Genomic DNA, 23,385 nt, shown 5'->3' with positions numbered 1-23,385 from the left:
ATGAACCAACACAGATTGTTTAATATATTGACAAGATATTCGAGTGACCGCGCTAACGTTGGAAATACATGTCCTTAAAGATGGAAGGCATAGGGGAGGAGGCCAGATCAGGTGGGACGATTCTAGCCAATTAGAGGGCAGATACACAAACAACAAACCATAGAGCTAGATAGAGGACTGATCTTTGTATCTGTGCCACTACAGCGTCAGTGATAACATGGGCAGCGCCATTGAGGCTCCATCTACATTTTAAGGTAGTCAATGTTCTTCTTCTCCATTGGCTGATTGCTACCAGCTGATAGGGATCCCCACCCAGTTGACTACTTCATAATGGTGGAAGCCTTCAATGGGAAAGTCTATGCCAAAAGTACCAGTCAAAAGTTTGGACACACCTACTCATTCAAGGGTAAATCAAATAAATCAATACATCTAATGTCCATTGTTTGTGTTTCTTGGCCCAAGCAAGTCTCTTCTTCTTATTGGTGTCCTTTAGTAGTGGTTTCTTTCCAGCAATTCAACCATGAAGGCCTGATTCACATAGTCTCCTCTGAACAGTTGATGTTGAGATGTATCTGCTACTTCAACTCTGTGAAGCATTTATTTGGGCTTCACTTTCGGAGGCTGGTAACTCTAATGAACTTGTCCTCTGCAGCAGAGGTAACTCTGGGTCTTCCTTTCCTGTGCGGTCCTCATGAGAACCAGTTTCATCATAGCTCTTGATGGATTTTGCGACTGCACGAGTTCTTGACATTTTTCGTATTGACTAACATCCATGTCTTAAAGTAATGATGAACTTTTGTAAGTCGCTCTGGATAAGCGCGTCTGCTAAATGACTTAAATGTAAATGTAATGAACTGGCATTTCTCTTTTCTTATTTGAGCTGTTCTTACCATAATATGGAGTTGGTCTTTTACCAAATAGGGCTATCTTCTGTATACCACCCCTACCTTGTCACAACACAACTGATTGGCTCAAACGCATTAAGGAAAGAAATTCCAGAAATGAACTTTTAACAAGGCACACCTGTTTATTGATATGCATTCCAGGTGACTACCTCATGAAGCTGGTTGAGAGAAAGCCAAGAGTGTACAAAGTTGTCATCAAGGCAAAGTGGGGCTACTTTGAAGATTCCCAAATATAAAATATTGTGTTATTTCATAGTTTTGATGTCTTCACCATTATTCTACAATGTAGAAAATAGTTTTTAAAAAATAAAGAAAAACCCTGGAATGAGTAGGTGTGTCCAAACTTTTGACTGGGTACTGTACATATTCCTCAGATTTTGGGCAGAGTAAAACCTCTCGCTTCGCCTCTTCCTCTCTGACTAACAGCAAAAAGACGGTGGGCAGTGATGTGGTGGTAAGGAAATGGTTAACATGAAGGGGGTATGATTCTATGAGGGAGAAATTGCACCTGGGATAAGTGGAATATTCAATTTATTCTAAGAGGTAGTTATTATAACAATGGTTGCATAAATGTGGATTTTTTTGTAGGCGGGCAATTCCATGGTAACAGAATTAAGCTGAGACTTGAAAAGTATTCCAAACAAAACCATCAAATGCAAAGTGAAACAAATCGTACAACTCCATGCATAAGGACTACTTTTAACCATTTCCACACAAAATGTTACAAAAACACATTTACCTGAAGAACAGTGCAGAAGTAATGTCTGGTAGAGTGATGGTAAAATCTCCCTCAGTTTTTTGTGACCATGTTTTCCAAAAACTCTGTTAAAAGATCTACCCCAAATTAAGATTCAAAGAGGTCTGCAGCAAGAATGGGGTGTCAGCTAAAATATGACAACATGAGTTTAAAAAAAAGATTGAACTACAGTAGGCCTAAGTAAAGTGCATTAACACTCAGTAACAGAATGAAGGTAACAGAATGACATCATGGGTCCCTGATCTGCATTATAAAGACATGCATATTTATGAACGTCCTTCCCTTAATGGTGATGTATCCTGAATAAGTACACATAGGTAGAAAAACGTACTATCCTCCTTTGCTTGTATGGGTATTATTATACAGACTGGCTATTATTCTAATGAGCTCCGCCCCAAACAAGACCAAATTTGGATGGCCCGGACCGGACCAAATTTGTATCAATCACAGTACAGCACAGAAGAGCACAGTACAGTACAGTAGAATATAGTACAATACAGCACAGTAGAGTAGAGTTCAGTACAGTAGCGTATAGTTCAGTACTGTACTGTACCATAGAGTATAGTTCAGCACTGTACTGTACTGTACAATACAGTAAATTATACTGTACTAAATTCTAGGCCTACTGTGCAGTACCTTGTTGTATTTTACTGACCTATTCTCTCTACTCTACTTTACTGTACTATACTGTCCAAACTTGTGAAACGGTCGTCTATGATTGGTTCAGATTTGGACTGACCAAATTTCAATTACTTTTCAACATCCATGGACATTTACATTTTTAATATGTGTTTAACCTTTATTTAACTAGGCAAGTCAGTTCAGAAAAAAATATTATTTACAATGATGGCCTACCCCATCCTACCCCGGCCTACCCCATCCTACCCCATCCTACCCCGGTCTACCCCATCCTACCCGGTCTACCCCATCCCACCCCGGCCTACCCCATCCTACCCGGCCTACCCAATCCTACCCCATCCTACCCCGGCCTACCCCGGCCTACCCCGACCTACCCCATCCTACCCCGGCCTACCCCATCCTACCCCATCCTACCCCGGCCTATCCCATCCCATCCTACCCGGCCTACCCCATCCTACCCCGGCCTACCCCATCCTACCCCGGCCTACCCTAGCCTACCCCAGCCAATGCTGGGCCAATTGTACGCCTCCCTATGGGACTCCCAATCACAGCCGGATGTGATTCAGCAGTGAGATGCAGTGCCTTAGACCACTGCACCACTCAGTCAGTGCTCAGTTGGTGACAGGGCTAGTGACAGTAAATGGAAGAGAGGGGACTTATGGGTAGGTGTTAGTAAGAGCCAAGAGAGGTGACATTAACGAGAGAGAGAGAGAGAGAGAGAGAGAGAGAGAGAGAGAGAGAGAGAGAGAGAGAGAGAGAGAGAGAGAGAGAGAGAGAGAGAGAGAGAGAGAGAGAGAGAGAGAGAGAGAGAGAGAGAGAGAGAGAGAGAGAGAGAGAGAGAGAGAGAGAGAGAGAGAGAGAGAGAGTTTATTATCTACTTCACTTGCTTTGGCAACCAAGCTGTATCACAACAGGGTGTGATTGGGAGTCCCATAAGGTGATGCACAATTGGCCCAGTTTGGCCCGGGGTAGGCAGTCATTGTAAATAAGAATTAGCTTTTAACTGAATTGCCTGGTTAAATGAAGGTTAAATGAAATAAAAATGTAAAAAAACGTGAAAGAGAAAGAAAACAGTTATGAGCTGAACATAATAGTACGCCAGTGGAAGGGAGGACAGTAGCAGGTGACCCAACGGTGGTTTGTGACAACTATGAATTCCCTTAGTAGCCAATTCTGTTACAGATTTTTGGGTAATTTGGTTAATGGTTTGGTAACAGAATGACACATTTAAATCATTTAATAAATCATAAACCAAATGATTTATCAGTAAAAACACAATAACTAATTGGTAGGTCTAACATTACTCGTTACTCTTGTGAACTTTTATTATCCTCTCTCCTCATGATGGATTGACATTTGAAAATATCTGAAAGATATGTGGCTTTTTGGAAACAGAATGTCAAAACACGAGGCAATATTTCTTAAACTTACAAAAGGCAAATCATTTCCGCAAAACCAAATATAACTGTTGATATTAGTTGGATACCACGTCATTTCAATGTGGACGTGTGTAATATTTGGTAGAGACATTGACCAATGAGATCTATATTGGCTCACTCAAAATGTCAGACGGAAGTTTGTTGAATTCCCAATGTGTTATCACAATGATCTCAATCATGTCAAAGCACAACCAAAGTTCCTACGGGAATACAACTTCAGATATGTTATTTATTTATACAACAGATTAACGTGCTATCACTGTGCTTAGCAGAACCAAATTGACAGTTTCATCATTTAGCACACACTCTTCGCCAGAGACATTTACAGGAGATTGACCTGGATAACAGTTGAGACTACAATACAATAAAGTACATGGTGCAAATGATCAATGCCGTTCGAGATTCTGCACAGATTATTACAGATCTCCACAGACCTGCGATGACCTATTCATGCTGTCTTGAACACACACGCTTTATATGATTACATGAGAAGACATTTATAGTTACAGTAACTTCAAAATATGGCCATAGATGTTTTACTCATTTTAATGTTGATTTAAAAAAGATATATGTATTTCACCTTTATTAACCAGGTAAGCTAGTTGAGAACAAGTTCTCATTTACAACTGCGACCTGGCCAAGATAAAGCAAAGCAGTGTGACAAAAACAGCAACACAGAGTTACACATGGAATAAACAAATATACAGTCAATAACAGAGTAGAAAAATATATGTACAGTGTGTGCAAATGTAGTAAGATTAGGGAGGTAAGGCAATAAATAGGCCATAGAGGCGAAATAATTACAATTTAGCATTAACACCAGTGATAGATGTGCAGATGATGATGTGCATGTTGAGATACTGGGGTTCAAAAGAGCAATAAATAAATAAATAACAATATGGGGGATGAGGTAGTTGGGTGTGTTATTTACAGATGGGCTGTGTACAGGAACAGTGATCGGGAAGCTGCTCTGACAGCTGATGCTTAAAGTTAGAGAGGGAGATATAGACTCCAGCTTCAGCGATTGTTGCTATTCGTTCCAGTCATTGGCAGCAGAGAACTGGAAGGAAAGGCAGCCAAAGTAGGTGTTAGCTTTGGGGATGACCAGTGAAATATACCTCCTGGAGCGTGTGCTAAGGGTGGGTGTTGCTATGGGGACCAGTAAGCTGAGATAAGGTGGGGCTTTACCTAGCAGAGTCTTATAGATGACCTGGAGCCAGTGGGTTTGGCAACGAATATGTAGCGAGGGCCAGCCAACGAGAGCATACAGGTCGCAGTGGTGAGTAGTATATGGGGCTTTGGTGACAAAATGGATGGCACTGTGATAGACTACATCCAATTTGCTGACTAGAGTGTTGGAGGCTATTTTGTAAATGACATCGCCGAAGTCAAGGATCGGTAGGATAGTCAGTTTTACGAGGGTATGTTTGGCAGCATGAGTGAAGGAGGCTGAGAATGTTACATTAGTTTGTAAGATAGTCTTAACTTTAGGCTATTTAGTGTATTACAAAAGTAATATTGACTTGTGTTTGGTTAACAACACAACCAATGATCAACATTTAAAGGAGATTTAGTATATCTACTGCTTGGATAGTTTCCTCTGAGCCCTTGGCTTAATGTTAACTTTTATTTTTGGTTTAGTTAATCATTAACTTGAAGATTACATTTGAAATCAACCAAAGCTTGAAACCCTAGGACCAAGTGTATTGTCTATTGTTAGTTGAACCCTGGGTTGAACTGAAACAATAGCTGTTGATGACTTTGTTACATTTCATTTGCTCTATTAAACCTACCTTTTGGAATGATAACGAATGCAACAGTGAACGTATTTAGCTTTTAAGAGATCTCTCAATAATCATTCTCATGATAGCACATTGGTAGTAAGTAGCCAGTGACAAATATCAAAGCTAAGCTTGGTTAAAGCCCTGAATTTAACCAAATGAATAGCTGTAGATAGATCAACTCGCCAGTAGGAGGTGCTGCCCAGCCTATAGTTTTTTTCTGATACTGGATATAACGCTGAAAATCTGACGTGGTTACAAAGGTAGAAATTCAACATACTTTATAGAGGTTTTTTTTCTATGTTGAAAATTCGCTCATATGATGACATAATCCTGTGGTTGAAATTACACCCTCAAAACAACAGTTATAATTTTTCAATTCAAATGTATTTTATAGGTAGACTCCACATCACAAAATGTTGACGCAGATGACAGGGCCAGAGCGGTGTTTGGTAGAGCATGAGACATCCCGAAAATCTTTTTCTTTTTTTTTTTTACAAAATCGTCTGTAGCTTCCGAACGTTTTGGTCTACAATTATGACACATCTATGGAAAGATGAGACTCTCATGAACACGATGGTGTTCTTTCTCCGTGTTTTCTCTATGACCTCTACAAGTGTCAGGAGCCTCGTCTGCCAACTCCTGTCTGTAGCATCTGAACTGTTTGGACTACACACTAATATGATATGTGGCAAAAGGTCTGTGTGAAGGTGAGACTTCCATGTTTTGCTCTCGGACGCCCACAGGCCTCACAAGACTCGTCTGAAGGTCCCCTATACACATTGAAACAGTGAATGGAAGCATAGAGTACCAGTCAAAAATCTTGGACACACCTACTCCTTCAAGGAGTATTCTATATTTTTTACTATTTTCTACATTGTAGAATAATAGTGAAGACATAAAAAATAACACATATGGAATCACTTAGTAACCAGAAAAAAATGTTTAAAAAAATCAAAGACTATTATTCTGCAATGTACAGTCGTGGCCAAAGGTTTTGAGAATGACACAAATATCAATGTTCAAGTCTGCTGCCTCAGTTTGTATGCCTCAGTTTGCAATGCCTCAGTTTGTATGCCTCAGTTTGCATATACTCCTGATAGTTCTGAAGAGTGATCAGATTAATTGCAATTAATTGCAAAGTCCCTATTTGCCATGCAAATGAACTGAATCCCCCCAAAAATGTCCACTGCATTTCAGCCCTGCCACAAAAGGACCAGCTGACATCATGTCAGTGATTCTCTCGTTAACACAGGTGTGAGTGTTGACGAGGATAAGGCTGGAGATCACTCTGTCATGTTGATTGAATTCGAATAACAGACTGGAAGCTTCAAAAGGAGAGTGGTGCTTGGAATCATTGTTCTTCCTCTGTCAACTATGGTTAATTGCAAGGAAACGCGTGCCGTTATCATTGCTTTGCACAAAAAGGGCTTCACAGGCAAGGATATTGCTGGCAGTAAGAATGCATCTAAATCAACCATTTATCTGATCATCAAGAACTTCAAGGAGAGCAGTTCAATTGTTGTGAAGAAGGCTTCAGGGCGCCCAAGAGAGTCCAGCAAGCGCCAGGACCATCTCCTAATGTTGATTCAGCTGCGGGATCGGGGCACCACCAGTACAGAGCTTGCTCAGGAATGGCAGCAGGCAGGTGTGAGTGCATCTGCACGCACAGTGAGGCGAAGACTTTTGGGGGGTGGCCTGGTGTCAAGAAGGGCAGCAAAGAAGCCAATTCTCTCCAGGAAAAACATCAGGGACAGACTGATATTCTGCTAAAGGTACAGGGATTGGACTGCTGAGACTGGGGTAAAGTCATTTTCTCTGATGAATCCCCTTTCCGATTGTTTGGGACATCCGGAAAAAAAGCAGCTTGTCTGGAGAAGACAAGGTGAGCGCTACCATCAGTCCTGTGTCATGCCAACAGTAAAGCATCCTGAGACCATTCATGTGTGGGGTAGCTTCTCAGTCAAGGTAGTGGGCTCAGTCACAACTTTGTCTAAGAACACAGCCATAAATAAAGAATAGTACCTACACATCCTCCGAGAGCAACTTCTCCAAACTATTCAGGAACAGTTTGGTGACAAACAATGCATTTTCCAGCGTGATGGAGCACCTTGCCATAAGGCAAAAGTGATAACTAAGTGGCTCGGGGAACAAAACATCGATATGTTGGGTCCATGTCCAGGAATCTCCCCAGACTTTGTGAGAATTCATATTTGTGTTATTCTCAAAACTTTTGGCCATGACTGTAGACTAAAATAGTAAAAATAAAGAAAAACCCTTTGACTAGTTACTGTATATGGAGACAGTTTAATGCCAAAATGATGGGGTTAAATACATGGACATTTTTTTTTATAAATGTTTCCTAATCTTTCTTATATCTCTCAGATATAGGAGAGACACTTCAGAACAAACTTTATTTAGATCTTTGGGGGGGGGGACCATCTGTTGTTCCATGTAACGAATCTGTTATTTAATGTGTTATTATGGGCTAATAGCATTAAGGCCAAAAATATTTTTTCATCAAATCGTTTTTTGAAATATATACTGGGGATGCTTCAAGGGGTCTTGAATTTGAAAATAAAATAGCTAAATGATCCTTGGTATGACCTTCTTAATACAATTCCATATAGCTTAGACAGGGCTTAGAATCTGAATGGTCAATTGTGTGATTCATTCTTTTAGTGAGAGTGAATGTAGTTTGAATGTACAATAGGTCTTTATGTGAGATAATTATGCTTGGTAAGTGCTAGCTACTCCCTCCATCCCATATAAATCCCATATGAATCCCATATGAATCCCATATAAATTGGGACACACACACACACACACACACACACACACACACACACACACACACACACACACACACACACACACACACACACGCACACGCACACGCACACACACACGCACACGCACACGAACAAATTCTTGAGCAACACGCTCTACAACATTATCACACGCACACGCACACAGCACTGTGGTTGACGCACGCACACAGTGACTGATGGTCTATTCACACATTTTTGTCTCTCTGCACACGTGTATGTTTGTACATGTACACGCACGCACGCACGCACGCACACACACACACACACACACACACACACACACACACACACACACACACACACACACGCACACGCACACACACACACACACACACACACATTTCAAAACAGAACAAATTCTTGAGCAACACGAAAATAGCTCTACCTCAACATTATCACAACATACGGTGCTATGCAATCAGAGAGGTCTGATTGCCACAGTAGCTAGTCTGTGGTTGACTAGCCTAGTCAGATCATCACAGTGACTGATGGTCTATTCTAGCCCCATCATTTTTGTCTCTCTGGCACAACACATGTGTATGTTTGTACATGTACAGAGAGACAGTTAAATATGCACGCACGCACGCACACACGCACACACACACACACACACACACACACACACACACACACACACACACACACACACACACACACACACACACACACACACACACACACACACACACACACACACACACACACACACACACACACACACACACACACACACACACACACACACACACGCATATACATGGTCAATAACTCCACAACAGCACCATCAGAAATGCTTGGAGGATCAAATGTCAAGTGAAAGTCAGTCACTGCCTGATCTGACCACGCATGGCTCTCCCTTGTGACCAGAATAAGTCCTTACATTAGGCCTGCTTCCACTGTCTGTCAAATCTGAACCCAATCTAAAGTGTTTAAAATAGATGTATTTTGCGTAGGTAATCTATCTTCAGTCTGTTGACGACATTAGTTGACTACATGTGCGTAATGGCGCGAGGGCAAACCCTTTTGGACCTGTATAGCCTAGCCTATGTTTTTATTTATTTGTATGTTACTGTTCTATATGGATGGGTTTTAGAGAGTGATGTGAAGGGTTAATAAATTGAAAACAGATTAAACAAACATTTTTCATGTCGGACGTCATCATGCAATGGGCGTGATGTAGTAGCCGTTAAAGGTCTGTTCCTGAGTTACTATGAAAATAAACTCACATCAGACAGCTCTGATCAAATAATACTAATCAACATATCTATTTGTTTCAGCGTATATAATATCATTTCATAAAACTAGAATGGTGAATTGTTTCTCTCTCGTCTATGTTGGTTTATTTGTGTGGGTTATTTTATTTACCATTCTATGGTATGTGTGGTCCTCTGGTCCTTGCTTTAGCTGGCAATCTGGGTTTAAAAAATCTGTCATCATTCCAAAGCGCGGCGTCTTCATGGAACGACAGACACGAGCGCAATAATGCCAAAGGGGGGTGTGCGTATGGCAAGCAGAGAGCCGAGCAGAGAGAGAAATATTTAGAGCGAGAGGCAGATGTCTTTCTCCACTCCAGAAGAGAATACCGCAGCAATGGATAAATAATAACGACGTAGTGAAACTCATTGACAGCTTGATAAGACCTAATTTCTGACTTCCGCTAAAGACACAAAATAGCCTGACGCATGCATGTAGGAAGATCCAGGTAATATCGGTCTCAAATCGCGTAAACGCGAGGCGCATAATCATCGGTTTCATAATGCGGGCGTGAGTAACATACTGTAAACGGAGGGAGGAATAAGGGAGGTTAGTAGAGGGCCAGTGGTAATCGGCTCACCACTATACGAGCTATAGTCCTCTCCGCCAGACCAAAAGCGGGCGAGAGCGGGCCGAGACAGCAGTATGTCGAACCGAAAACATCGGGACAGCCAAGAGATATGCGCCCGCAAGGTCCGGGAGCTGGCCCAGGCTGTAGTAAACAAACACTGCTTCGAGTGCAGTCAACCGGGGGTGACTTACATCGATATCACCGTGGGCTGCTTCGTGTGCACGTCGTGCTCTGGAATGCTGTAAGTAGGTGGACACACAAGGGACATATATATTTGGATAGCTTCTATAACATGCATATTGCGCACATGAGGCTATTATATATGCCTATAAATAAAAGAAGCCCATTGCATGCAAATTATTAACCAATAATAATGTCCAGTATGCTGCATCTGGACATTATATTATTCTATATTTGAAGATGCTGTTATATTTGAGCATTGAGAAGGAACTGAAACGTGAAACTGTAGCCTAACGTGGCCTATGCGCCCTATATTCATTTACGAGGTCGCCCCATGGTTTGTTAACTTCCTATGGCTACAGTTAATTGTACTACTACTACTTTAACATTTTCAGGCGCGCCTGTTTACCGCGCCGTGTTACGTTTCCTTTCGTCGTGGCCCAGGTTTGGTGTCTCTTTCTGGTTCATGTAACGTTCTGCATGCAGACCGTTGCCAGCTCAGGTCCTCAACACATTATAGGCTATGCCTGTAGCATGTCGCAAGGTTCAGTCATTTGCAGTGGCCAGAATTCAGCACAGGTTTAGACTCTTGTCACGAGCACAGAAGAATAGCCTAAACTTTAAACCCTTTGCACACTGAATGAGCAAACTATTATGTCATGTTTTGTATGCCTAACCTCTACACTGGATACATTTGCACTATGACAATTTTCGCATTTTCTCACAGTCACCTGTCATGGCATCCATTTCTCGAACACTTTAAATCCCCCTTACATCCCATTCCTCTTCAATTCTCTATCATGAGTGTTCCTCTTCAGTGATTTATGTGATTATAGGCAGAGCAAATGTGAAGTGCCCACTTTTACACATCTTCCATCTCTCATTTATTTATTTTTCTTCTTTTTTTCCAATCTCTCTGCCTCAGGAGAGGACTCAACCCTCCCCACAGAGTCAAGTCTATCTCCATGACAACCTTCTCCCAACAGGAAGTGGAGTTTCTGCAAAACCATGGCAACGAGGTGAGTGACAAACGGGCCGCATCCATTATTGACAGTCAGGTGGGCTTGTAGGCGGGACCTAACAGTATTCCAACTATATTTCACCTTCCTCATTACAATTCTGGGGGTCATTTTCAGTGCCCCGGCTGGATACTTCAATATTTTAACGTCAGGAAAAGGTGAACAAAACACAATTGTGATGCATACCTGGACTCGTAACATTCAGTATTCTATACATTTTTGATGTTCCAGGATAAATAGAGCAAGAATCGATTATATACCATAGGTATTATAAATAGATATCATAAATGATACATGTACATCCTTTTACCGGGGCCATCCTGAGAGGGATTGAGGCTGAGGTGAGGTGAGGTGAGGTAGATTTATCCATCTCCCATAATCGTGTTTTTTAATGTGAACTAGACAATATTAGATCCAAACCCTCACCTCTCTAGACCAGTCTGTTGTAGAATCTCCTCTATTTTCTTATCCCTCTTTTTGAGATAAAGGGGGATGCTTGATGCCCCCCTCCTTTGTCAGTCAGACCAGATAATGGCACTGTTTTGGTGGTTGCAGACGGATTCTGGAGGAATGTAGCTGCTCTGCCCAATTTGTGCAGTGAACAGAACGCAACATCACAGTTACACCCAAACCACCTCGTGTGTGTGTGTGTGTGTGTGTGTGTGTGTGTGTGTGTGTGTGTGTGTGTGTGTGTGTGTGTGTGTGTGTGTGTGTGTGTGTGTGTGTGTGTGTGTGTGTGTGTGTGTGTGTGTGTGTGTGTGTGTGTCTAATGCATTGCTTATGCCCAATAATTGAATTTTTGTGTGTTCATGTGTGAGTGTATGCATGACAGTCTGATTCATTGCTCTAACGCAGATATCAGGTAGAAAAGTCTGGATATTTCAGTCATATTTAGTCATGATTAATCATCTTGGTGATTCATTTTCATGTCAGTGAGATGCAGTACTGTGACTAAAACATGTAATTCATGTGTGGGAAGGCATGTGTATTGTTTATGTTCTGTATCATTGTGTGTGTGTGTGTGTGTGTGTGTGTGTGTGTGTGTGTGTGTGTGTGTGTGTGTGTGTGTGTGTGTGTGTGTGTGTGCGTGTGTGTGTGTGTGTGTGTGTGTGTGCGTGCGTGCGTGCGTGCGTGTGTGTGAGTGTTTCTGTGTGTGTGTAGGTGGGGAGGAGGACCTGGCTGTGTGCCTTTGATCCAAAGACAGAAGGTTGTTTCGACACAAGGGACTCCCAGAAACTGAAGGAGTTCCTCCAGGACAAATACCAGAAGAAGAGATGGTGAGGAAATCAATAAATATGAAATATTATCATCATATATTCAGAAAGATATCCATATGTCAGATGTACCACCTTCTCTGAACTAATCTGATCAAAGCTCCATAGTAACTCATTTGTAATAGCACATTGACGAGAATTTGTGGAATTTTTAGGACAGTGCATTTACTTACCGTGAGAAAAGTTTTCTTTTTTAGTTTAGTTTAGTTTCATTGAGATAGAATGTCTTCCTCAAACGTAGTCACAGCAACATGTAACTATTTACAGGCATTTCTCGAAGAACAAGAACAGGAGGGAGGTAGAGGGACCCTGGAGCCCGCCTGGGGTACAGGCCTTACCCATCTCTCACGGCCCCACACCCGCCCAGGCCCAGTCCCACGCCATGCCCCCCTCGGCCAGACTGTTACGCACACTGGTGAGATACATAACACCTCCGAGAGATTGAGGAAATGAGAGAGAGAGAGAGGCAGAGCTGTATTTCCTGTCAGTAAAACTGCATTGAATTGAATTAAATCAGAGAAGGTGAAGAAAGAGAGAGAGTGTGAGATAGAGAAGGGGAGGGAGAGTGATAGATAGAGAGAAAGAGGAAAAGAGATAGGCAGAGAGAGGTGTTACTGTGGACAAGAGTAATAGAGGTAAAGAGAGGTGAATACTGTGAGGTCCTACGGCAACAGAGAGAACCCACTCCAGGTCGTCTCCACATCAAATATAAAGTGATTAATAACAGATGAAGGGTTATATGAGGATATGTAACACAGAGGGGAAATACACCCACCCACTGTATGGTGACTGTTTTGTTCCCTCCCTGTCTAGCCTCTCCTCCAGTCCCAGCTCTCGTCCTGGGGGGACAGAGTCCCCGCTATCTCCCCTGCGGACATGAGGGCTGACGTGTTCACTGCCCGTGCTCCCTCGCGCTCCCAGAGCTTCAGAGACCCCCCTATGAAAGGTGGAACTGTTCACCATCTTTTTTTGGTACTATGAATAATGGCACCTGAGGCAACATGATTTGACCCTGTTTTTTCTTTCTCTTTCCACTTCTCTCTATTGTTATGTCTGTCTCTCTATCTTTCCCGCTCTCTCTCTCTGTTATTCTCCCCGTCTCCTTCTCTCTGTCTCTGTCCTCTCTTTCCTTGTCTCATCTCTCTCTCTCCCTCTCTCTCTCTCTCTCTCTCAGACTCTCTACTGAGTGGTATAGAAAGACAACGTCCAGGCTCTCTTTCCTCGGCTATGGGAAATCATAACCATGCCCCCTCCTTCCCTGCCCTCCCTCGACCCTCAGGTACAGACCACACTGACCTCTTGTCTGATTGGTTGTCTTATGAAATATACTCCCGGTGTCTTCTTCTACCTACATATCTCTCATTTTCTTCCCTATCTCTGGTCCCTCTTTTTCTTTCTCTTTTTCCTTCTCTCTCTTCACGTTTACCTCCTTAGCCAGTAGCACTTTCAAAAACAACTTCACTTTAGGTAAGACACTAACCTGTACAGTATTTGAAAGTGTGCTGAATGGTTATTCAGCGGTATAGAATAGAAAATAATAGAATAGATTTGGTGGTTGTGCATACTGCATAATTCCCTGTAAAACAGTAGTAAATGTGTATCTCAAGCCTGGCCAGGTCAAGGAGAGACACACTGTACCCTGAGAGGGAGGGAGGGGGGGGGGGAGAGAGCGAGCGAGAGAGAGAGAGAGAGAGATATAACACATTTAAAACTATTTTTAGAGAGTAGCCAATGCTCCTTTCAATGGGGGCCCAATGGTATTCCACCATGCTGCGGTGCAGTAGTGTAGTGAGCTATATGGGTCACAGTTCTAATCATGCACATTGACATTCCAAATAAGTATGCTATGAAGAAGTGTATGATAAAGTAGGCTATGATTCAGTCCAAATCCTGCTGGCTGCTAATACATGTAGCATGCTAAATGTTTATGCAAAGCTAGTATTGCCCCAATAAGGAATTATGAGGTTATATTTGCCATATTGGACTGTTGAGGCTATTGCCTGGTCAGGTCATATGGTCAGAAAAACAAATGCATGGGCTGTGTCTGAAATGGCACTCTTATTACCTATATAGTTCACTACTTTGGCCCTGGTCAAATGTAGTACACTATAGAGGGAATAGGGAGCCATTTCGGACTCACGCCCAGCCTTCATTATACCGGCCATCTTTTTGTTGGCTCTCCCAGGTCGTACAGTGGCCTCCTCGGGGGGGCTCAGCTCCCTTCAGGGCCTTCCCTAAGTCTCTGAGTGTGGACTTTGGAGGGCTCAGCCAACAGCACAGTCGCAGTGCCCTCAGCGTCGCCCCCCCAGCCCCCCGGCCCCAACACACACACAGACCACCAGGACCGCTACGCTGCCCTGTCCCAACTGAACAGTGTCTTCCCTGACACATCACCCGGACCTGCAAATGGACCAGGACTTACTGGTAAGGGTAAAAGGAGTGAGTGTGTGTGTGTGTGTGCGTGCGTGCATGTGTGTGTGTGCGTGTGTGTGTGTGTGTGTGTGTGCATGCATGTGAGAGACAGAGATAAAAGGTTGTTGTCAGCTACATTGCATAACGTTTATTATTCCCATTGTGCTTTCAGCTCTGAATGCTACACTGCTGGGTTGTAGCAGAATGACTTTGGAAATATGTTCCAGTGTTGATTTAGCAATGCTACAAAATGCTAACATAACTAATGCTAACATAAATGTGCAGGAACAATGCTTTGGGCATGTTTAAACATATATTGTTTATTCCCATGATTCAATACATACTACTTCTCCCCCAGGCAATCATATAGGTATTGTTTTTCTGTGTCATAGTTTAATTTGATCTCTAGAGCAGTTTTTTTTTTACACTTCTACACTCAATACAGTTACACCTTGACGACTCAAGCTCTCAGAGTGGAAACTTTGCATCCTATGTCTAAGTGATTTAAAGTACTCTTACCAGCTAATTACACTTGATCTCTCGGATTAAGCTCCAGCTAAAGCCCTGTGCTTATGGTCTGTCTATTGTTTTAATGTCTGTTGTTAGCACCCCCCGGTGGACTACGCCAGTATAACACACTCTTTGGGAAGCGCCTGTCCTCCAGTTCTACTCCTGCCAGGTAATGAATGCAATGTCAAGCAAATACACTTAACGTTCATATTAAGTTAACTGACTATGTGTCAACTCTGTACACGTGCATCGCAAATGCGCCGGTCCCAATACAGAAAGATTATTAAAGATGATTTATTTGCTCAGGATATCTGCACACCCTTGGTTTAGTAATTCATGACAGTCCTACACCAGAGCTGGAGACAACTGCAATAGTAAATGGATTGTTTTTTAAAATATTTTTTATGTTCATACATGTAATAATACAATAATTCATACCCTTTGACTTAATCCACATTTTGTTACAGCCTGAATTTAAAATGATAAAATATATATGTTCTCTCAACCATCTACACACAATACGCCACAAGAACAAAATTAAAACTTTTTTTTACACATTTTTGCAAATGCATTGAAAAGGAAATAGAGAAATATCTCATTTACGTAAGTATTCATCACCCCTGAGTCAATAAATGTTCGGCAGCGATTACAGCTGTGAGTCTTTCTAGATAAGTCTTTAAGATCTTTGCACACCTGAATTGTACAATATTTGCACTTTTTATTTTTTTTTATTCTTCAAGCTCTGTCTAGTTGGTTGTTGATCATTGCTGGACAGCCATTTTCAAGTCTTGCCGTAGATTTTCAAGCCTGTTTAAGTTAGAACTGTAATAAACTCTGTATCTGTTATCAAGTCACCATTGGCCTCGTGGTGAAATCCCTGAGCAGTTTCCTTCCTCTTCGGCAACTGAGTTAGGAAGTACTCCTGTATCTTTGTGTTGACTGGGTGTATTGATACACAATCCGACGTGTAATTAATAACTTCACCAAGCTCAAAGGGATATTCAGTGTCTGCTTTTTTCTATATATTTTTTTACCCATCTACCAGTAGGTGCTGTTCTGTGCAAGGCATTGGATAACCTGGAACACTTATTGACTCAAGACATTTCAGCTTTTCATTTGTAATTAATTTGTAAAAATGTCTGAAAACATTATTCCACTTTGACATTATGGGGTATTGTGTGCAGGCCAGTGATACAACATCTCAATTCAATCCATTTTAAATTCAGGCTGTAACACAGACAACATTTGGAAAAAGTCAAGGGATGTGAATACTTTCTGAAGGCACTGTATATAGTTGGTCCTCCCTCATCCTCACCTTCCTTCCTTCCTTTGTCTCTTCTTTTCCTTCTTTCTTCAGCTCTCCAGGCGTGGATGCCGTGACGGGATCCCAAACATTTGCAAGTAGGCAGTGTTACAAAAAGATGAATTAATCACGCGGGTGTATATTTCTCATGAAAGATTTTAAAAGACATGACCAAATCCCTTAACCTCTTTGTCTCTCTCTCTTGTCTCTCTCTCTTGTCTCTCTCTCTTGTCTCTCTCTCCTTGTCTCTCTCTCTTGTCTCTCTCTCTCTTGTCTCTCTCTCTCTGGTCTCTCTCTCTCTCTCTCTCTTGTCTCTCTCTCTTGTCTCTCTCCCTGTCTCTCTCTCTTGTCTCTCTCTCTTGTCTCTCTCTCCCTGTCTCTCTCTCTTGTCTCTCTCTCTTGTCTCTCTCTCTTGTCTCTCTCTCTTGTCTCTCTCTCCCTGTCTCTCTCTCTTGTCTCTCTCTCTTGTCTCTCTCTCTTGTCTCTCTCTCTTGTCTCTCTCTCTTGTCTCTCTCTCTTGTCTCTCTCTCTTGTCTCTCTCTCTTGTCTCTCTCTCTTGTCTCTCTCTCTTGTCTCTCTCTCCCTGTCTCTCTCTCCCTGTCTCTCTCTCTCTTGTCTCTCTCTCTTGTCTCTCTCTCTCTTGTCTCTCTCTCCCTTTCTCTCTCTCCCTGTCTCTTTGTCTCTCTCTCTCTTGTCTCTCTCTCCCTGTCTCTCTCTCTTGTCTCTCTCTCTTGTCTCTCTCTCTTGTCTCTCTCTCTTGTCTCTCTCTCTTGTCTCTCTCTCTTGTCTCTCTCTCCCTGTCTCTCTCTCCCTGTCTCTCTCTCTCTTGTCTCTCTCTCTTGTCTCTCTCTCTCTTGTCTCTCTCTCCCTGTCTCTCTCTCCCTGTCTCTTTGTCTCTCTCTCTCTTGTCTCTCTCTCCCTGTCTCTCTCTCTTGTCTCTCTCTCTTGTCTCTCTCTCTTGTCTCTCTCTCTTGTCTCTCTCTCTTGTCTCTCTCTCCCTGTCTCTCTCTCCCTGTCTCTCTCTCTCTTGTCTCTCTCTCTTGTCTCTCTCTCTCTTGTCTCTCTCTCCCTGTCTCTCTCTCCCTGTCTCTTTGTCTCTCTCTCTCTCTCCCTGTCTCTCTTTGTCTCTCTCTCTTGTCTCTCTCTCCCTGTCTCTCTCTCCCTGTCTCTCTTTGTCTCTCTCTCTCTTGTCTCTCTCTCTTGTCTCTCTCTCCCTGTCTCTTTGTCTCTCTCTCTCTCTCCCTGTCTCTCTTTGTCTCTCTCTCTTGTCTCTCTCTCCCTGTCTCTCTCTCCCTGTCTCTTTGTCTCTCTCTCTCTCCCTGTCTCTCTTTGTCTCTCTCCCTCTTTCTCTTTGTCTCTCTCTCTCGTCTCTCTCTCCCTGTCTCTCTCTCCCTGTCTCTTTGTCTCTCTCTCTCTCCCTGTCTCTCTCTCCCTGTCTCTCTTTGTCTCTCTCTCTCTTGTCTCTCTCTCTTGTCTCTCTCTCCCTGTCTCTTTGTTTCTCTCTCTCTCTCCCTGTCTCTCTTTGTCTCTCTCTCTTGTCTCTCTCTCCCTGTCTCTCTCTCCCTGTCTCTTTGTCTCTCTCTCTCTCTCCCTGTCTCTCTTTGTCTCTCTCCCTCTTTCTCTTTGTCTCTCTCTCTCGTCTCTCTCTCCCTGTCTCTCTCTCCCTGTCTCTTTGTCTCTCTCTCTCTCCCGTCTCTCTCTCTCCCTGTCTCTCTTTGTCTCTCTCTCTCTTGTCTCTCTCTCTTGTCTCTCTCTCTTGTCTCTCTCTCTTGTCTCTCTCTCTTGTCTCTCTCTCTTGTCTCTCTCTCTTGTCTCTCTCTCTTGTCTCTCTCTCCCTGTCTCTCTCTCCCTGTCTCTCTCTCTCTTGTCTCTCTCTCTCTTGTCTCTCTCTCCCTGTCTCTCTCTCCCTGTCTCTTTGTCTCTCTCTCTCTCCCTGTCTCTCTTTGTCTCTCTCTCTTGTCTCTCTCTCCCTGTCTCTCTCTCCCTGTCTCTCTTTGTCTCTCTCTCTCTTGTCTCTCTCTCTTGTCTCTCTCTCCCTGTCTCTTTGTCTCTCTCTCTCTCCCTGTCTCTCTTTGTCTCTCTCTCTTGTCTCTCTCTCCCTGTCTCTCTCTCCCTGTCTCTTTGTCTCTCTCTCTCTCTCTCCCTGTCTCTCTTTGTCTCTCTCCCTCTTTCTCTTTGTCTCTCTCTCTTGTCTCTCTCTCCCTGTCTCTCTCTCCCTGTCTCTTTGTCTCTCTCTCTCTCCCGTCTCTCTCTCTCCCTGTCTCTCTTTGTCTCTCTCCCTCTTTCTCTCTGTCTCTCTACCTCCATGTCTCAGATTTCCCCAACCCGTTCAGCTCCTGTTCCAGCTCTCAGCAGCAGCAGCCTGCCCTCTCTCCCAGTAACCCCTTCCACAGCTCCACCTCAGGAGGTAAGTTTCCCGCAGGGCTAGTGCAATCCAGCGTCCTTGGGGCGTCTCTACCCTAGACCTTAACCCTAACCCTAGTCTTAACCGTACCCTAACCCTAATCTTAACCATAACCCTTACCTAACCCCAACAATTACCTTAACCTTTTTACATTTCAACTTCAATTGGGTAACGTCAGAGTTGGGACGTTCCAAGGGGAAAAGGTCAAGAATGTCCCAGCAACAGTTTACATGAAGGTACTGTTTAACGTGTTAAACTGTATATAAGTAGTTTATAGACCGTGTTCATGAGTTAGTACTGTAGTTTAGACATCATTAACAAGCGGTTATAATGGAGAATTGAGAATAACATCTGCTCCATATACAAGGCCCCAGGATTCGCGGTGTATTGGAGGACACAAGATGACACCCCAGTGTTGTGTTTCTTCCAGGTGACTCCAGTGGGTTTGTCACCTCTCCCACCTCAGTGTTTCCTCCGTCTGCCACCTTCCCAGCTCCCACTACCCAGAATACATTTCCTCATGAGCATGCCAACAAACAGGAAATCAACGGCAAGTAGAAGTCAACAATCGTTCTATTCTCCTCTTCTAAGCTCTGCTCTTTCCTATTCTATTCTGCCAACAGAATTGCGAGAATTTTCTCCAACGATCCAGTACAGGACCACACGAAAATAGTTTTGCGTTCTGTATATACAAAGTACAGTACATGCTTTGCCAAGAAACACAAAAGTTAGCCAGTGCTATGGTGTTTGATGGCTGCGCTACCACAGCAGCGTGCCATGTCACCCCACAGCTAATGATGATTACCAGCATCTTCCCTCCCCTGCTTACACAACACCAACTCAGTCATTAAATATAGACTTACAACCCAGAAATGTTGAATTAGTGATATTGCCCTGGTTTGTGGGGCGTTGCCCATTCTAGTAATTATATTTCTTTGTTTACTCCCCCTTTCATGTTGGGTGCTGGTTGATTTCAATGTGTGTTGAATGGCAATTCCCATGTGGTTCTATATTTGTCAGACTAGTATAGTATTTGATGTTTTATTATTTGGTCTTAATGTGTCTCTGGCTTTGGGGGTGTTGTTGTGTTTTGTAGGTTTTGCCTCTTTCCCTGCGCCGGACTCTCAGCCCAAAGTTCCTTGTCCAATGTCAGTGAACCCATTCACTGTGAGTACCACACTACAGCAACACAACCACAATGAGCATTGAGTGCACTTCAATAGGTTGAGCGGTGTTTGCTGGGGATTTGGATGGGAGCTGCTTAATTATCATGCTGAAGCTTAATTCAACAGGAATGAACGGTTCATTGGTGTTTGAGGGCTTTTCTGGAGCAGTACATTTACAGTAGGAGCTCTCCTTCGCTCTCTCACTCTCCCTCACCATCTCCTTCGCTCTCTCTCTCTCCCTCACCATCTCCTTCGCTCTCTCTCTCTCCCTCACCATCTCCTTCGCTCTCTCTCTCTCCCTCACCATCTCCTTCGCTCTCTCTCTCCCTCACCATCTTCTTCGCTCTCTCTCTTCCTCACCATCTCCTTCGCTCTCTCTCTCTCCCTCACCATCTCCTTCGCTCTCTCCCTCTCCCTCACCATCTCCTTCGCTCTCTCCCTCTCCCTCACCATCTCCTTCGCTCTCTCTCTCTCCCTCACCATCTCCTTCGCTCTCTCTCTCTCCCTCACCATCTCCTTCGCTCTCTCTCTCCCTCACCATCTCCTTCGCTCTCTCTCTCTCCCTCACCATCTCCTTCGCTCTCTCTCTCTCCCTCACAATCTCCTTCGCTCTCTCTCTCTCCCTCACCATCTCCTTCGCTCTCTCCCTCTCCCTCACCATCTCCTTCGCTCTCTCCCTCTCCCTCACCATCTCCTTCGCTCTCTCACTCTCCCTCACCATCTCCTTCGCTCTCTCCCTCTCCCTCACCATCTCCTTCGCTCTCTCTCTCTCCCTCACCATCTCCTTCGCTCTCTCACTCTCCCTCACCATCTCCTTCGCTCTCTCACTCTCCCTCACCATCTCCTTCGCTCTCTCCCTCTCCCTCACCATCTCCTTCGCTCTCTCCCTCACCATCTCCTTCGCTCTCTCACTCTCCCTCACCATCTCCTTCGCTCTCTCACTCTCCCTCACCATCTCCTTCACTCTCTCACTCTCCCTCACCATCTCCTTCGCTCTCTCCCTCTCCCTCACCATCTCCTTCGCTCTCTCCCTCACCATCTCCTTCGCTCTCTCCCTCACCATCTCCTTTGCTCTCTTACTCTCCCTCACCATCTCCTTCGCTCTCTCACTCTCCCTCACCATCTCCTTCGCTCTCTCACTCTCCCTCACCATCTCCTTCTCTCTCTCACTCTCCCTCACCATCTCCTTCGCTCTCTCACTCTCCCTCACCATCTCCTTCGCTCTCTCCCTCACCATCTCCTTCGCTCTCTCCCTCACCATCTCCTTCGCTCTCTTACTCTCCCTCACCATCTCCTTCGCTCTCTCACTCTCCCTCACCATCTCCTTCGCTCTCTCACTCTCCCAACCTCTTTCCCTCCTTCGCTCCCTCCCTCTCTCAGGGGAATGTTTACCCGAGTAGAGGAATGTCGCGAAACCCTTTCATCTGATCCCGGCGCCCCGGGCTACGACCGACATGGAGGGGTGGACTGAAGACCGGTGAACTTGAAGAGCTGCTGCCATTTCAATGCCCCTTCAGAGAGAGAGAGAGAGGGAGGGAGGGGGGGGGGACGTTCATGCAGGCCCCTCTCCCCTCTATGTGTGTGTGTTTGTGCGTACGCGTGTGGAGTATCTGTACTGTAACGTTTATCCATGGAATGTGTGCATGTGCGTGCCGGTGTGTTTGAGTGTGTGTGTGTCTGTGTGTGTTTACCACATACCATTTACCAAGGGTGTTTATATGGCAATAGAATCCACCTCAGGGATCTGTGCGTGTCATCACCAAGACGTACACACACACACTTACACACTTAAGCTGGGTGTACACTACATGATTTTGGCCCCGATCTAGCTGTCCCAGACAAGATTTTGAGATCGGAGACAAACTGTCGTTGCCTACTCCTTTAATGTGAGCGGGTCAGAGATGCAATCTCAGGGCTACCAATCCCGTCTTTGAGCAGTCCCAGACGTCCCGATATTTTCAAACGTTTGATTTTTGTCGGCACAAGATCTACAATGCTCTTGGAAGTGTGAGATGTGCATCGACAAGTTCTGAGAATGGTGATCAGCAAGAGCCAATGAGAGCTCGCCAGAGACGAAGCCAGTTAGATGATGACGTTGTTTCGCATCACCCAGAATGTGTCGACTCTCAAGCAGAAGCCATGACTACTAGTATGCATTTGTACTTGCCTTTAACCAAAGCCAAAGTGTCAAATTGTTAAACAGCTCTGAAGTTCACAAGCAATGTTATTCCATTCAAAATGTTGGCTAGATATTTCAACTCTGTATGGCAAGCGTGAATGTCTGACTGAAAATGTTTACGAGGCTGCTTTGAGTCACAGCTCGTTCTAGTAACATTAACAATTCAATCACATCATCACGTCAATGTTTTGATGAGACAGCAGGGTGGTATCCTTGCGACCAAGTGAAGAATCTCGGCGTGTGTCACACCCATTTGTGCTATGTTGGCAAGACTAAAAACTACAGGGGGAAAAAGTTTGTTTAATGTGAGAGGCTGAGCGATGTTAGGATTTTAAAAGTCGTGCAGTGTACACCCCACATTAGCTGTTTCTCCCACGTACTGCTTCTGTGCAACAGCAGCCCCATCAGCACGTCAAATCATCATATTTTGCTCACTTTTTGGAAACACCTCTGATGAGGACATTGAAAAACTCCCCAAAGCTAGCCAGTCCAGTCAGTCAGTGTGTATCAAGTCACAGAATGGAGACATCCCTCTTCAAGGCTTTCAGAGCTGAACAATACGACAAGCGCAAAGAAATTATGACAAGCAAGCATTTGTTTTTCTTAGTGACGGTTATGCCAGCCTTAACACAACATTTTCTTAACGCATGTAGATTGGAAAACATTCAGACAAGCCTGCCCCCCCCCCCCATGTGCTGCGTGCATATCAGAGGAGGCTGGTGGGAGGAGCTATAGAAGGACTGGCTCATTGTAATGGCTGG

The 23,385-nt window shown here is 44.0% G+C and overlaps 1 protein-coding gene across 2 annotated transcripts; it reads left to right on the top strand.

Moving 5' to 3' along the window:
• The first annotated feature begins 9,828 nt into the window (after positions 1-9,828).
• agfg2 (ArfGAP with FG repeats 2) lies at positions 9,829-15,036 on the top strand. 2 transcript variants are annotated; one of them, XM_046320156.1, is made up of 8 exons: positions 9,829-10,418; positions 11,283-11,376; positions 12,538-12,653; positions 12,918-13,065; positions 13,464-13,596; positions 13,825-13,929; positions 14,085-14,117; positions 14,836-15,036. In XM_046320156.1, the coding sequence occupies exons 1-8, from the start codon at positions 10,252-10,254 to the stop codon at positions 14,886-14,888; spliced, it is 849 nt and encodes a 282-aa protein (XP_046176112.1). In that variant the 5' UTR covers positions 9,829-10,251; the 3' UTR covers positions 14,889-15,036. The 2 variants fall into 2 exon arrangements, with proteins under 2 accessions (XP_046176112.1, XP_046176113.1); XM_046320157.1 differs by lacking the exon at positions 14,085-14,117 and having other exon boundaries at positions 9,830-10,418.
• The last annotated feature ends 8,349 nt before the right edge of the window (positions 15,037-23,385 follow it).

Source organism: Oncorhynchus gorbuscha, linkage group LG21 (assembly GCF_021184085.1).
Source record: "Oncorhynchus gorbuscha isolate QuinsamMale2020 ecotype Even-year linkage group LG21, OgorEven_v1.0, whole genome shotgun sequence".
Taxonomy (NCBI): domain Eukaryota; kingdom Metazoa; phylum Chordata; class Actinopteri; order Salmoniformes; family Salmonidae; genus Oncorhynchus; species Oncorhynchus gorbuscha.
Note: the sequence above shows the minus strand (reverse complement) of the source record. Positions and strands in the feature narration are given on the sequence as shown.

Bases quoted from the DNA above. Each gene is read 5' to 3' on its own strand.
- agfg2 (XM_046320156.1), top strand. From the start codon at position 10,252: ATGTCGAACCGAAAACATCGGGACAGCCAAGAGATATGCGCCCGCAAG. The intron at 11,377-12,537 runs GTGAGTGACAAA...GTGTGTGTGTAG, and splicing joins TGCAAAACCATGGCAACGAG to GTGGGGAGGAGGACCTGGCT. The intron at 13,597-13,824 runs GTGGAACTGTTC...TCTCTCTCTCAG, and splicing joins CAGAGACCCCCCTATGAAAG to ACTCTCTACTGAGTGGTATA.